The sequence below is a fragment of the Pelodiscus sinensis genome, chromosome 1, assembly GCF_052426305.1.
Source record: "Pelodiscus sinensis isolate ZL-2025 chromosome 1, ASM5242630v1, whole genome shotgun sequence".
Taxonomy (NCBI): domain Eukaryota; kingdom Metazoa; phylum Chordata; order Testudines; family Trionychidae; genus Pelodiscus; species Pelodiscus sinensis.
In genome coordinates, this window is record NC_143052.1 from 119556663 (window position 1) to 119569448 (window position 12786).

At 40.5% G+C, this 12786-nt stretch overlaps 1 protein-coding gene and 1 long non-coding RNA gene across 11 annotated transcripts in view; one reads left to right on the top strand and one right to left on the bottom strand.

Moving 5' to 3' along the window:
- C2CD5 (C2 calcium dependent domain containing 5) overlaps positions 1-12786 on the top strand; it is a 126280-nt gene that overhangs the window by 52275 nt on the left and 61219 nt on the right. For all 10 annotated transcript variants that reach the window (XM_025183726.3, XM_006121265.5, XM_025183729.3 and 7 more), the window contains one exon: positions 3634-3742. In XM_025183726.3, coding sequence (XP_025039511.2) covers positions 3634-3742 — 109 coding nt within the window. The remainder of the gene's footprint in view (positions 1-3633; positions 3743-12786) is intronic.
- Positions 7586-12786, bottom strand: part of LOC142818490 (uncharacterized) — a 28364-nt gene continuing 23163 nt past the window's right edge. The window contains exon 3 of the long non-coding RNA XR_012895980.1: positions 7586-7700. This is a non-coding gene — a long non-coding RNA (uncharacterized LOC142818490). The remainder of the gene's footprint in view (positions 7701-12786) is intronic.

A 12786-nucleotide genomic window follows, 5' to 3' on the forward strand; every position in this document is an offset into this window, starting at 1 on the left:
AGGGGGGCACTAGGGTGACTGGCAGGGTGCTGGGACAAGGAACAGGGTGCTGCTGGGTGCTAGTGTGGATGGCAGGGTGCTGGGGCCAGGGCCAGGGTGGTGCTGAGTCTTGGGGTGTGAGGCAAGGTGCTGGGGCCAGGGCGGTGCTAGGGTGGATGGCAGGGCTGCCAAGGAGTGGGATAGGGATGGGGTGCAGGATCTGGGAAGGAGGTGGGGGGCGGAAGGGGGCAAGGTCTGGGTGGTAGATAGGGTGCAGAAGCAGGCTGGATGTAGGGTATCTTGCCAGGGGGAGGGAGCAGGAGCAGATTGGGGATAGGGTGTCTGGCTGCGAGGGAGAGTGCAAGGAGGGGACTTGGGTAGCAGTTGGACCTCCCTGATCTGGCACCCTCTGGGCCTGACTGGTCCCAGATAAGGAATTTTTGGTCCAGGGGAGGTCATTTCAGGGCTCCTGGTCCCGTCCCCCCCATCCCCACTAGGCTTCTTTGCATCTCTATCGCCTGCAACCCAACTGAGCTGCCCACACCTGTTGGTTCCCTGTACCTCCCCCAAACCATCCCCCACAATCCAAGGGAGTGCAGCACCAGTTCCCTGCGGCCCCTCACAGCCCAGCTGAGCTGCCCGTCTGTTCTGTATGCCCTCCCCCAACCACCTCAGCCCAGCTGAGCCCCATTTCCCTGCACTTCCTCCAAGCCCTGCAAAACTGCTGAGCCAAGAGCCGATTCCCTGCCCCTCACTCCCCTTGAGTCTAGCCCTGGTTTCCAGTACCTCCCTCCTCCCGCAGCCAAACTGAGCTCTGAGTTCCACACACATCTCCCACCCCACAGCCCAGCCCAACACAGCCCAGCTCCCGGACCTCCCCAATCTGCAACCCAGCTGAGCTCAATTTCCCTGCACCTTCCCCCAAACCATGCAGACATGCTGAGCTAGTGCTGATTCCCTGCCTCTGCCTTCCTCCCTCCCTTTGGCTGTGTCTACACTGGCACGATCTTGCGCCAAAGCGGCCGCTCTTGCGCAAAAATTTGCTGCCTGTCTACACTGGCCGTGTGTTCTTGCGCAAGTACACTGTCGGTCTCATGTATGAAATCAGGGCTTCTTGCGCAAGAATTACGATGGTCCCGCTCAGGAATAAGCCCTGTGTAGACAGGCAACATGACTCACTGCCCATGCCTCTGCTGGCTAGCCGGCTCTCTCTCTCTTTTTCAGAGAGGGCGGGGAAGTGCCAGCTCCTCGCGGAACCCCTAGTTTTGCTCTGCGGAACCCCAGGGTTCCCCGGAGCACCAATTGGGAAACACTGTACTAAGCTATCTGGGCACGGAGGAGAAAAGGTCGCACGCTCCTTCAGCTCCCATTGGCCAGTTTCCAGCCAGTAGGAGCTGAGAAATTTTGCCCAAGGCAGGGGCAGTAAATGAAGCCTCCTCACTCTGCCCCTTCCCCTTCCCCTTCCTTCCTTCCTTCCTTCCTTCCTTCCTTCCTCACTGTGCTGTATCAGAGCCATGTGGAGCAGCCCAACCAACACACAGGAATAGAGCCTGTTTCCGGTTCCTGCAGAACTGCTCGGTGGGAGCTGCCTCGGTAAGCACCTTCCAGCCACAGTCTGTCTCTGGCACCCCAACCCCTCTTCTTCCCCCCAACTACCTGCCCCAGGTCACCATCTGAGCTCTCTGTATCTCCTCTCGCCATCTCCTCCAGGTCACAATTCCCTCTCAGAGTCTGCATCCTTTCCTATACCTCTCTCCCAGGCTAGAATCCTTTCCTACACACATACCACTCCCTGACCCTGCACCCCATTCTCCTGCCCCACGTCACCACCCAAACCCTCTGCACTCCTTTTCCCCCTTCTCCCAGGTCTCAACTCCCTCCCAGACTTTGTACTGCCTTCTACATCCATCCTCCAGGCCAGAATCCTCTCCTGCACTCATAACCTCTCCAGGACACTGCACCCCAAGCCCGTGTCCCAGATCATAATCCTCTTTTTCACCTAAACTCCCTCTCAGACCCTACATTCCTTCCTGAATCTTAATCCCTTTGAAGCTCCCTTCTACACCCCCCCTCCCCCCGCCATCCCAGACCCTGTGCCTCCTCCATAGAAGTGCAGTCCTTGACCACTTACCAAATTTTTGGAGTGGTTCTCCATTAAAAATTATTGCCCACTCCTGCTGTACTCTGACTGGTCCTCTGTCATGTCCACAATATATGGCTTCAGAGTCACTCTTCATAACCTCTTTGCTTTCTGATGCTTCCACATGACGACAATGCAGTATTTTTGGTCTTCAGCACTGCCCGAGGTGACTCCTTGGTTTGAGTCTTATTCTTCAAAGGAACTGATTGGAAGCCCATTGACGTAAAATGAAAGACTGAAACCTCTGAATTTGTCATTATAAAAGGAGGATTATAAAAGTTCTCATCTACTGGGGTTTAAAGTTTACATTTAGCTTCTGTTGGACAATATTTTTTTATAATGTGACTCATTGGTTTAGGAGATGGGATACTTTCTGTTTAAGCTGGATCTTTTCAGTTGACTAGAATCTGAGTGGAATGTTTAATTTAGGCAATTGCTTTAAAATGTGTGGAAAGGGGAATCTCATGAAATTACAGTATTCTTTTTTACACTTAATCAGCCATAAAAATTGTATAAAATAACCATTTATGCATGACTCATTTATTTTTTTGCCTCTCTGTGCATAGAATTGGCAGATGGAAACCCATCTCTTTTTCTCCATAATTATGCTATATTTCTGTATGTATGTATGCATCTAATTATAAAATTAAATCTGTCCATCTCTGGGACCATCTTATTTGAATGTGAGAAATTTATTGTATAGCCCATATGTTGTGAAAAACTATGTTAAGCCCTTAGCTTTGTTTCTCAGAGATGACTCTCTTGAGGAGGTGGTGTGGACATAGAGGGAGTATTTTTGCTACCGATAGTGTAAAAAAAAAAAAGTGTCTACAGAAAAGAATTTTATAATGATTGGCGATAGTGTCTGTTTCTTAATCTAACAAAGAATGGTCTAATTAATGTACTTCAAAATCTTTTATCAGTTTTATTCTAAAGATATGAATAACTTCTATTGTATCTACAGCCATTGGTGCTGACAGGTCAGTCTTTCTTGGAATGTATTTTAGATACACTTTATATAATAAGGCACTCCTCATGCTTTCAGGAGCAAAAATCAGTTTGTCAGAATTTGGATATCTACTACCTTCAGTTGTAGCAACCAGCATTAGAAAGTGCAGAGGGATATAAGTAAATTATATATTAAGCCTCATCACTTCAAACATTAAATAACTTACTTAATTTTATTCTTTGTGTCCTTTTAACAGAAAGAAAGCCTAATGTAGGCTTTGTAAAGTCAATTTTTTTATAAGATAAATTTGGGTTGTTAATATTTATATCCAAATGCAAATCTATGGGAGAAAAGTAATTTTATTGCTCAGAATACTTTTGCTAAAACCATGTTGTTTTGGATAGTTGAATGGCATACAAGTGATATTTTTCATAATAGATTTAAGTGTTTTGCCTAGTGTTAATATTTTGTATTTCATGGGTCATAATCAATTATTGCATGTTGATTGGAAGACAGCAGTTTTTTACAGATGGTCACATGCTGTTTATATTTTTAATTCTAACAGGAATTTCCCTTTTTTACCTTGACTGCCTTTCCACCTGGTTTCCTTGTCCATGTTGGTGGTGTTGTCAGTGCACGCTCTGTGAAGCTTTTGGACCGCATTCACAATCCTGGTATGTTAACTAGATAAATCTTTCCACAGTTATGTCTCATTGTGAGCTTGGATTTGTGGGTTTTTTTTTAATATAGTAAACTTTGTAGTTTGTTCGGATAAGAAAGAGTAGTTGAAAATACTAAGGCAGAAAAAAAAGTTTTTAGACAGAAATTTCAACAATTTCTTAATGTTTGTGGTGTAATAAAGCAGTATGACTATGAACCTAATAATGTAGAACCAGAATTAATGCCTTTTTGAAGTTGTGGTTAATATTAAACCTTGGTCAAAAATTAACTTTGCAATTCTAAAGTGAAACTAAAATAGTCAAAATACTTCATGATTACTTTAAACTTCGTTAATTCACAGCAGTTTTTCAGATGTTTAAGAATTGGCCACAGATTAGCTCAGCTATTGATTCTGACTCTTACGTGATATAAAATGGAGACTTTTATTTTCCTTCAAGTTTAAAAAAAAAAATCAAAGCCACTTTTTTGGTAGATAATTTTCCCTTGGAAACTCAATGCTAATGCATTTGCATGCTTTAATTCTGGTGGAATTTAGTATTTAATCTTGGTATTATTCACTGAATCAAATAGAAAATAAGGTCAAAAATAAAAGATTTGAGTTGTTCAGTCCCTTTGAAATGGAGGCAGATTTAAGAAAAATAGATTCTACTATGGTTTTGCATTCACTAGCCAGGAATAATAAGCTTTTAAAATTTTTGCAAATGCATCTTTTTTCACTCATCAGTCTTATTTTTTTTAATCTTTTCCCTCTAATTGCTTTCCCATACTACCTCTGATTTGTCTGAATGGGTTTAGATAACTTGAAGTTACTGGTTTAAGATTCAATAAAATGTGACAATGATTTGAAACAAAATCTAAGAGTCACATAAATGTAAGAAAACTATTTGTAAGGGTTATTTGAAGTGACTGAATATACAGGCAGGAAAAAGAAAATGTGCAGTCTTTTAAGGTTTTGTTTTATTCCTATGTATGCAATAGATAGACGATGAAAAGAAATATCTTAATGCGTTGGAGGATAAATATACTCAGTTTATATATGGCCTCAACTCCCCTGGCTTTTAGTTAGCTTGCAGTTTTACACACTTACCTTAAAAGTGAAACTAATAAATCTTTGACTATTTTACAGTATAATAAATAATCAGTGTTATATTCTCTTATAAAGACTTGTGTCTGTTATTTATAAGGCTGCATCAGAGCAAAAAGCATTTTTAGAAGGAATGGGGGAGATAACTATATTCTGATATTTTCTGAAATAACTTCCTGCACTATGCACATTTATTTTTAATTGACTAACATGAGATAACAGACTGTATGAAAGCAGAATAAAAACTGATGGTAGATACAGATGCATATGCTTATTAAATGGTGCATCTTTGCACACTCAAATGGCTCTAGCAGCATCTGTTGAAGAGCTTTGATTGCTTCTGACAAGTGAATGTAGGATCCATGCTCTCTCAAATTTGAGAGAGAGAGAGAGAGAGAGAGAGAAAATTCAGAAACATCAGTAACTTGTGTGGGAACTATCTTAGCCCAGGTTTTGAATCAAATAATATTTTATGTCAAACACTATACTCTCAAAAGAAACATATAAACTGCCAAGGAAATAAACAGGAAAATGTTGAAAAAGGAAATAATTTTGAAAGGGGCTGTTTGAAAACAAAATAGAAACAAACAAACAAACAAAAATCCGGGGATTGCTGTATAATGTACATTTAATCATGCTAAGTGCTATAGCATGCTCCTTACTTTCTTCCCTTTCTATTTCAACCTCTTATTAACTCTGCTGTCTGTGTCTTTCCAGTTCCTGTGGAGTGGTGTTGTCAATTGTGTTCTTGTTGGTAGTGGGTTTTTTTCACTATTCTGCTCCTATAACTGATCTACTAATTTGCTGTTTTGAACTCAGCCTTTGTCGGAATTATGGGTAACACAAGATCATACAAACTGCTAGACTGGAATAGTTTCAATTCAGGTATTTTATTAGTCATTCAGTACTACATATGCTGACAGAAATTATGGCAGCTCAGTGAAGTTTTTAGAAATATTTTGGACAATTAATTAGGTTAATATTTCAAATTTAAATCTGTTTAGCCATCAAATAAATCAATGTCTAATTGTCATAATAGTCTTAAAAAGGTTTTCCATATACTGTCAAAATACAAAAAATCTTTAAAATAGTACTGATAGAATTATTTAATAACCTGAAAAGTTGTTGTTCAGTTGATTTTAGCGGCTTTTAATTTTAATGTCACAGTAGTAATCAAATTATAAACAACGGCTTTTTGGGAGGGCAGTGGATTATTGTCCACCCAACTACTTCTAGGCTAATCTAGCACTTCTTACAAAGATGAAACTGCCAAAGATGTAAGATACTGTATGAGTATGTGTGCTCGGGGGATGTAAAAGAAGAGACCTTGAGAACAAATTTACTACTTAAAAATTAAAGGGTAGGGAGCAATCCAATGTGTTGGCTCATAAGACTTGTTTTATAAATACTTCAAACTGGCATTCCTGATGCCAATTGTTTGAACTTTTAATAAAACCGAAATAAAATGTCTTAATTGTTTGTGACTGTAGGCCCAGATTCTGCTAGGTCTGTATTTGGGTGCCTAGTGGGAAGAAGAGCAGCCTTCATAAGGGCCAGGTACAATACCAATCCCTGTGCTAGGGGAAGTTCAGGGACTACTCCCTTCATATTGTTACGGAGGCATAAGATGCTATAGAGAGGGCAAGATTTAGCTTTTCCATCTCACACAGTGGCCAGCAGAACTTTCCAGCTGCTGTGGTTATAGAATGGGCCATGTAAAAGCATGCGGTGGTGAGCAGGAGATCACGAGGATCTGGGACCTTGAGGGAAACTTTTTACTTCCTGTTGCTACACGTAGGGCAGTGCGGTTTCATGCCATGCTTTATTATGGGCTATGCCTAAATAATATAGTCTTGCCTATAGATGTCAGTGGACTTGTAATATTTTCAAAATAATGAATCAGCTTTGAGTGGCTCCGTAGAACAGTGTTTCTTAAACTTTTTGAGACCACATAACACCAAACAATAATATTTTTTTATGAAGAACACTTATGAAAATTTTCTTAAAAAAAATTCAGACCAAAGAAGTAACAAAAATAAAGAAAAGGTCATGGCACACCTGCAAGTTGTTCACCGAACACCAGCGTTCCGCAGAACATAGTTTAAGAAACACTGCCATAGAAGAAGAGGAAGAACTTAATAGTAAAAGAAGTACTACCAGATAACGGAAGAAAAACAGATTAGAAGGAGAAGTATGACAGGAGGGAGTCTAACACACTTATGTAGATCCAGTAAGCTGGGTTGAGCTATTATGTAAAAGGCAGCACTGAGACAAATGAGGAGGGAGAAGAGTCATTTTCAAGTACAGTAAAATGCCGATAGTCCAGCGTCCAATTGTTCAGCACTCCCGTTACTCCAGCATCAAAATGTCAAGCGCTCCTGTCCAGCTGATTAAAAAGCCTGCCGCTCAGCACACGTGCTGTCTGTACCCGGACCGCGCATAAGGTTGGGGGGGGGGGGGGGGGAAGAGTGAGATCAAGTTACAGTATGGAGAAGAACGTTTTTCTTCAGCGAAGGGGAAAGGAGAGGGGAAGAGAATCAGATTACAGCACGGAGGAGAAGCGAAGAGGAAAGGGGAGAGTAGAGGGAGGGAGATTGTGTCCTGGCCAGCTGATAAGCCGTGCAGCTGTACCAGGACCTCCCGATACACCTGCATATCTGATAGTCCGGCACCACCTAGATCCCAAAGGTGCCGGATTATCAGAAGTCAACTGTAAAAGGAAATTGTTGATTGGAGACCACTTACCATGTACTAAATTATATATGCTTTTAATTTGCTCTTTATGTTGTTTTTGTTTAACACACTTTAACACATTTCATCTTCCCCTTCAGGGAACTGCTCCAACAGAATCTCCTTAAATCTGTTACCTGAAAGACAGACAAAAGGAGAAAATAGTGTTAGAAATAACCTGGGAACCCCTCTGACCTTCCTCTTATCCTCATAACTGCAAAACACCGCTTTACAAATTTACTTTTGATATTTGAATGTCCTCTAGAAGTCTAGTTTTTTTAAAAAATTTTGAGTTGATGTGAAGGATGTCTTGACTAGATTTTGATCCTCATTAAACAAATAGAGGACTTTATTTCACAGAAATCAGATTTAATTGTAGTATACCTATGAATTGCATATGATATTGCCATCTGGTGTTCAAAAATGTCAATGGAAAATTCAGTACAACAGATAATAGCTTAACATGTTCATAACTGTCTAATACAGTGATACATCAGAACATATAGGCATAGTAAGATTTTAAGTGTGAGCACTTGTTTTCCTTTAAAATCTCAAATTTGAGCTGTGATATTTGTGTATGCTGGTGTGGCTATTCAGAGTTAAGGCAGCTGTCAGAGGGTTATGTAGCTGGAGTGAATGATAAAAATCTTTTCTATACTTAAATGGACCTTTGGCTATCCATAGTAAATTAGTAAACTTTGCAGCTTTTAAACTTTTTAATAATTTTCTACAGACATATTTTGGAGTGTTGGATATTTCCTTTCATTTGTATGGTTAATGACTAGGGATGTAAACATTTAGCTAATTAACCAATAAAAAATAAATCTTATCCATTTTGGTTAATTGTTAATGATTAAACTCTGTTGCTAGCTAGAGCCCAGAACCTTGTTGCTACCCTGGTCATGGTGAGGGCTGGCAGTAGAGTCCTGGTTGTGGCAGCCAGGCCCCCGCAAAAAACATGGGCTTCCTAGTTACTGTGTAATCAATTACACGGTTACTTTTTTAATCTGCTCTTTACATCTCTATTGATGACAGTATTGTTTGAATGTTTATTTGTACATAAGATGAACTCTGAAATTAATGAGTTCATGTGTTCCTTTAGCTAGATTTTCTGGCAGATGCTAGGCATTTCTTTCATTTTGTTGTATGTTTACATTCAAAATTTAGAATTCAATAAACAGTGTCTTAAAAAAGAGAATGCTTACATAGTTTTAATCTCTACTTAAAGTGAATCTCTTATAAGTACACTGATTTTAAAACTCTCAAATTAAAGCTTTGCATAAATTCTTTTGGAGACTTATTCACTTTTCAGTGCCCTAACAAACTCTAAAGTCAGTGTAGTGCATCACTATAACGAAATTATGGTTTGTGTTTACATAATTAAATGGAAAAGTGGCAGATCACTGTTGTCCTATTATTGCATGAAATCACTATTCATACAAACAGATTTTTTAGGTTGGGAAATTGGGGCCCTATCGAAACCTACTTAAGTTCATGTATATTCCCTCATTGACTTCACTGGGTTTTGGATCGGATCTAAGATGATAGGGGGTGAAGGGGCAATTGTGTAAATATGTGCAAACTTCAAAATGGCAATTATAAAACAACTAGAATGGGCCCAAGAGAAATAATTGAATACAAACATTAGAAAACTTCCAGGAAAGTGTAGCTAAATGTGTAATAAAAACTACCCACAGGCAGTTACCTTATACAGATAGAATCGAGATGGTAGATAACCCAAGGTCTAATTGACCTTGGCAGTGTTACAGAAATGACTCTATGTAAATATTAATGATCCTTGAATAATTTTTCCAATCTATTAGATAGAACATACTTTCCTTCCACATTTTATCTATTTATCTGCTGTTTTCTGCTTCATCTGTATTTTCTTTTAAAGCAAATATATTTATAATGCATTGTGCAAGGTCATTTTCATTCCAAATTTTAATTTTTCTAGAGATACGGGTTGTATTTCTTGTCTCTTGATATATTTGTGATTAAGACTCCACTGAATAATGTAACTCTGACTTTATTCAGTATTGTTGAAGAACTGCAAAAAATAGCTTGTTAATATGCACTCACTCAAGGCCTGATCCAACTCCATTCCAATATGTGGATATCCACTTTATATCTGTAGCTCATTTGTGCAGATACGTATACAAATTTTGTATCTAGAACCCTACAGATTTGTGGATATCCACTTTATAGACACGGGTGTCTGCATTTGCAGATGTGGATGAAGATATTCATGGCTCATTTTTGTGGATACAGATGTGGTTACAAAATTTTGTATCGGCACTGAGCTCTGTCCATTAAATTCACTGGGTATTCTATCTAGGCATTTAGAATAGGGATCCTTGCCTTTGTTTTCCAAAGAGCATACTTTGGAACCACAGTCATGATTGTGAAGGCTTTGTGAACACAAAGTTTAAAAGCATCAGGTATCTTAAACCAGCACAGGCAGTGTAGAGGTAACATACATCTCTGAATAAATCCCTATTATTTCTGTGTGCTGATATAAGTTGCCTCTTGCATGCTGACTACTTGTGTATAATGCTCTTTCTAGGTAAGATTTGAGTTTCTATTCTGTATTGATGTGAGTAAGAGAAGTTGAGTCTCTCTGTGTGTGCAATTCTATGTCTAGTTGTATTGGAATAGTTTTAGGATTTCATGTTTCTGATTCCTTTCCCAAACACATTTATGTCATGTCAAGCCAACAGGGTAACAACCTGTGAATGGAGGGGAAAGCAGTAGATTAGCTTGATCTTGACTTAAGCAAGGTTTTGATACTGACTCATGTGACTTCATAAGCAAACTAGGGAAATATTATTGTAGATTTATCTAAACTATGGGTGAATATCTTGTTGGAAAAACATACTTAATATTTACCAGTGATTCACAATAGGGTTGTAAAAGTGTAACAGGTGAACCAATAAGCTTAATGCTTATCGGTTTCTGTTAACAATTAAACTCTGCCTGGGGTCCTTTTGGTGGGCCGCTGTACGGCCAGAGTCCTGGCTGCACGGCCAGCAGCTGGAACCCTGGGCACACTAGGATGCTGAGACAGTGGGGCTGACAGCCGGAGTTCGTGGGCATATGGGTTCGGTATCCGGGGTATTCTGATCGGCACCTCCACACACACCAATAATTCCACAGTTAAAAGTTTGTTTAAACAGTAAAACTTTGATCAGTTACATCGTTGTTTTTTACTCATTATTTACATCCCTAATTCACAGTCAAACTGAAAGGGTATATTGTATGATCTTGACACACTGGAGAATTGTTTTGAAATAAATAGGATGATATGCAATGAGGATAAATGCAAAGCACTATACTTCCCTGTAGGGAAAGTAATCAGTTGCACAAATAAAAATTGGAAAATGATTAGCCTAAGAAGGAGTACTGCAGAAAAGGATCAGAGGGTTATAGACTAGTGGATCACAAACTACATGTAAATCAAAAGTGTAGTACTGTTGCAAAGAAAGTAAACATTCTAAAGTGTATAGGCAGGAGTTTTTCAATCAAGATGAGAAATAATTATTCCACATTTTTCAGCATGGATAGGACCTCAACTGGAATACTGTGTCCATTTGGAAAAGATGTGGACAAACTGGAGAAAGTTCAGAGGAGAGCAACAAAAATAAGTCTAGAAATCATGTCCTATGAGAAGAGATTGAAAAAATTGGGTTTGTTTAATCTGGAGAAGATGGAGAGTGGACATAAATCTTCGAGAATGTAAAAAGTTATAAAAAGGAGGATGGTAAATTGTTCTCCTTATCCACTGAGGACAAGTAATAATTAGCTTAATTTCCAGTCTTAGAAATGTAGGTTAGATTTAAGGAAAAACTTCCTAACTGTAAGGATAGATAAGTACTGGAACAAATTACCTAAGGAGGCCGTGCAATGTCCATCATTAGAGATTTTAAGAATAGGTTATATAAATGTTTGTCTGGGATGGTTGTTAATAGTTAATCCTGCCTCAATATAGAGGACTGGATTAGAAGATCTGTTGTGGTCCCTTCCAATCCTACATTTCTATGGTAGAAATGTAGCCGTGTTAGTCTGGTGCAGCTGAAACAAAAAACAGGACTGTGTAGCACTTTAAAGGCTAACAAGATGGTTTATTAGGTGATGAGCTTTCGTGGGCGAGACCCACTTCCTCAGATCAAATAGTGGAAGAAAATTGTCACAACTATATATACCAAAGGATACAATTAAAAAAATGAACACATATGAAAAGGACAAATCAAATTTCAGAACAGAAGGGGGATGGAGGGGGAGAAGAGGGAGAGGTAAATGTCTGTGAGCTAATGATATTAGAGGTGATAATTGGGGAAGCTCTCTTTGTAATGGGTAAGATAATTAGTGTCTTTATTCAAATTTGTGTGTAAAGTGACTTTACATTTACATTTATATTGACTTTACACGCTGTGTGACAGCTAAGTTACAGGGGAAAAGTAGAGCGCTCTCTCCCTGGCGCTGTGGGGAGAGCAGAGCCCTGGGTGGCAGTGGAACTGCCTGGGGAAAAGTAGAGACTCCCTACTGCATTGACCTTCCCTGGAGCCCCTGGGAGACTAGGCGTAAAGTGAAGCCTCCCCATTGCATTGACCTTCTCTGGTCTGGCAAATTCCTTGGTTCAGGACCGGTCAGGTCATGAGGGTGCTTGACCAGGGAGGCACAACCTGCAGTTGGTGTTGCTGTATGGTGCATATTACTAAATACATTAAGTAATATGGAGAGTAGAAGACAGTCTTTAGCTTCTTATTTTAACATAGCGCTGTCAGTTGAAGGTGTTTTAGAATTATACTATTCACTGTGCCTGGTAAAGCAACAAGTACAGGCAGTCCCCGAGTTACGCGGATCCGACTTACGTTGGATCCACAGTTACGAACGTGGCCCGTCTCCCTGGTCTCCAGCAGACCAGGGAGAGGAAGCAAAGCGGCGGAGCACGCGGGCAGCGGACAGCCCAGACGCGTCTGGGCTGTCCGCTGCCCGCGTGCTCCACGGCTTTGCTCTGCTTTGCTCCCCTTCTCTCTGGCCTGCAGGCCAGGGAGAAGGGGAGCAAAGCAGAGCAAAGCCGCGGAGCCCGAGGGCAACAGGACAGCCATGGCGCGTCTGGGCTGTCTCGCTGCCCTCGTGCTCCGCGGCTTTGCTCCGGACGCCTGTGGTACAGCAGCTGGGGCGCTGCCGGTTGGTCCCGTAGCGCCGCTCTGGGCACTACTG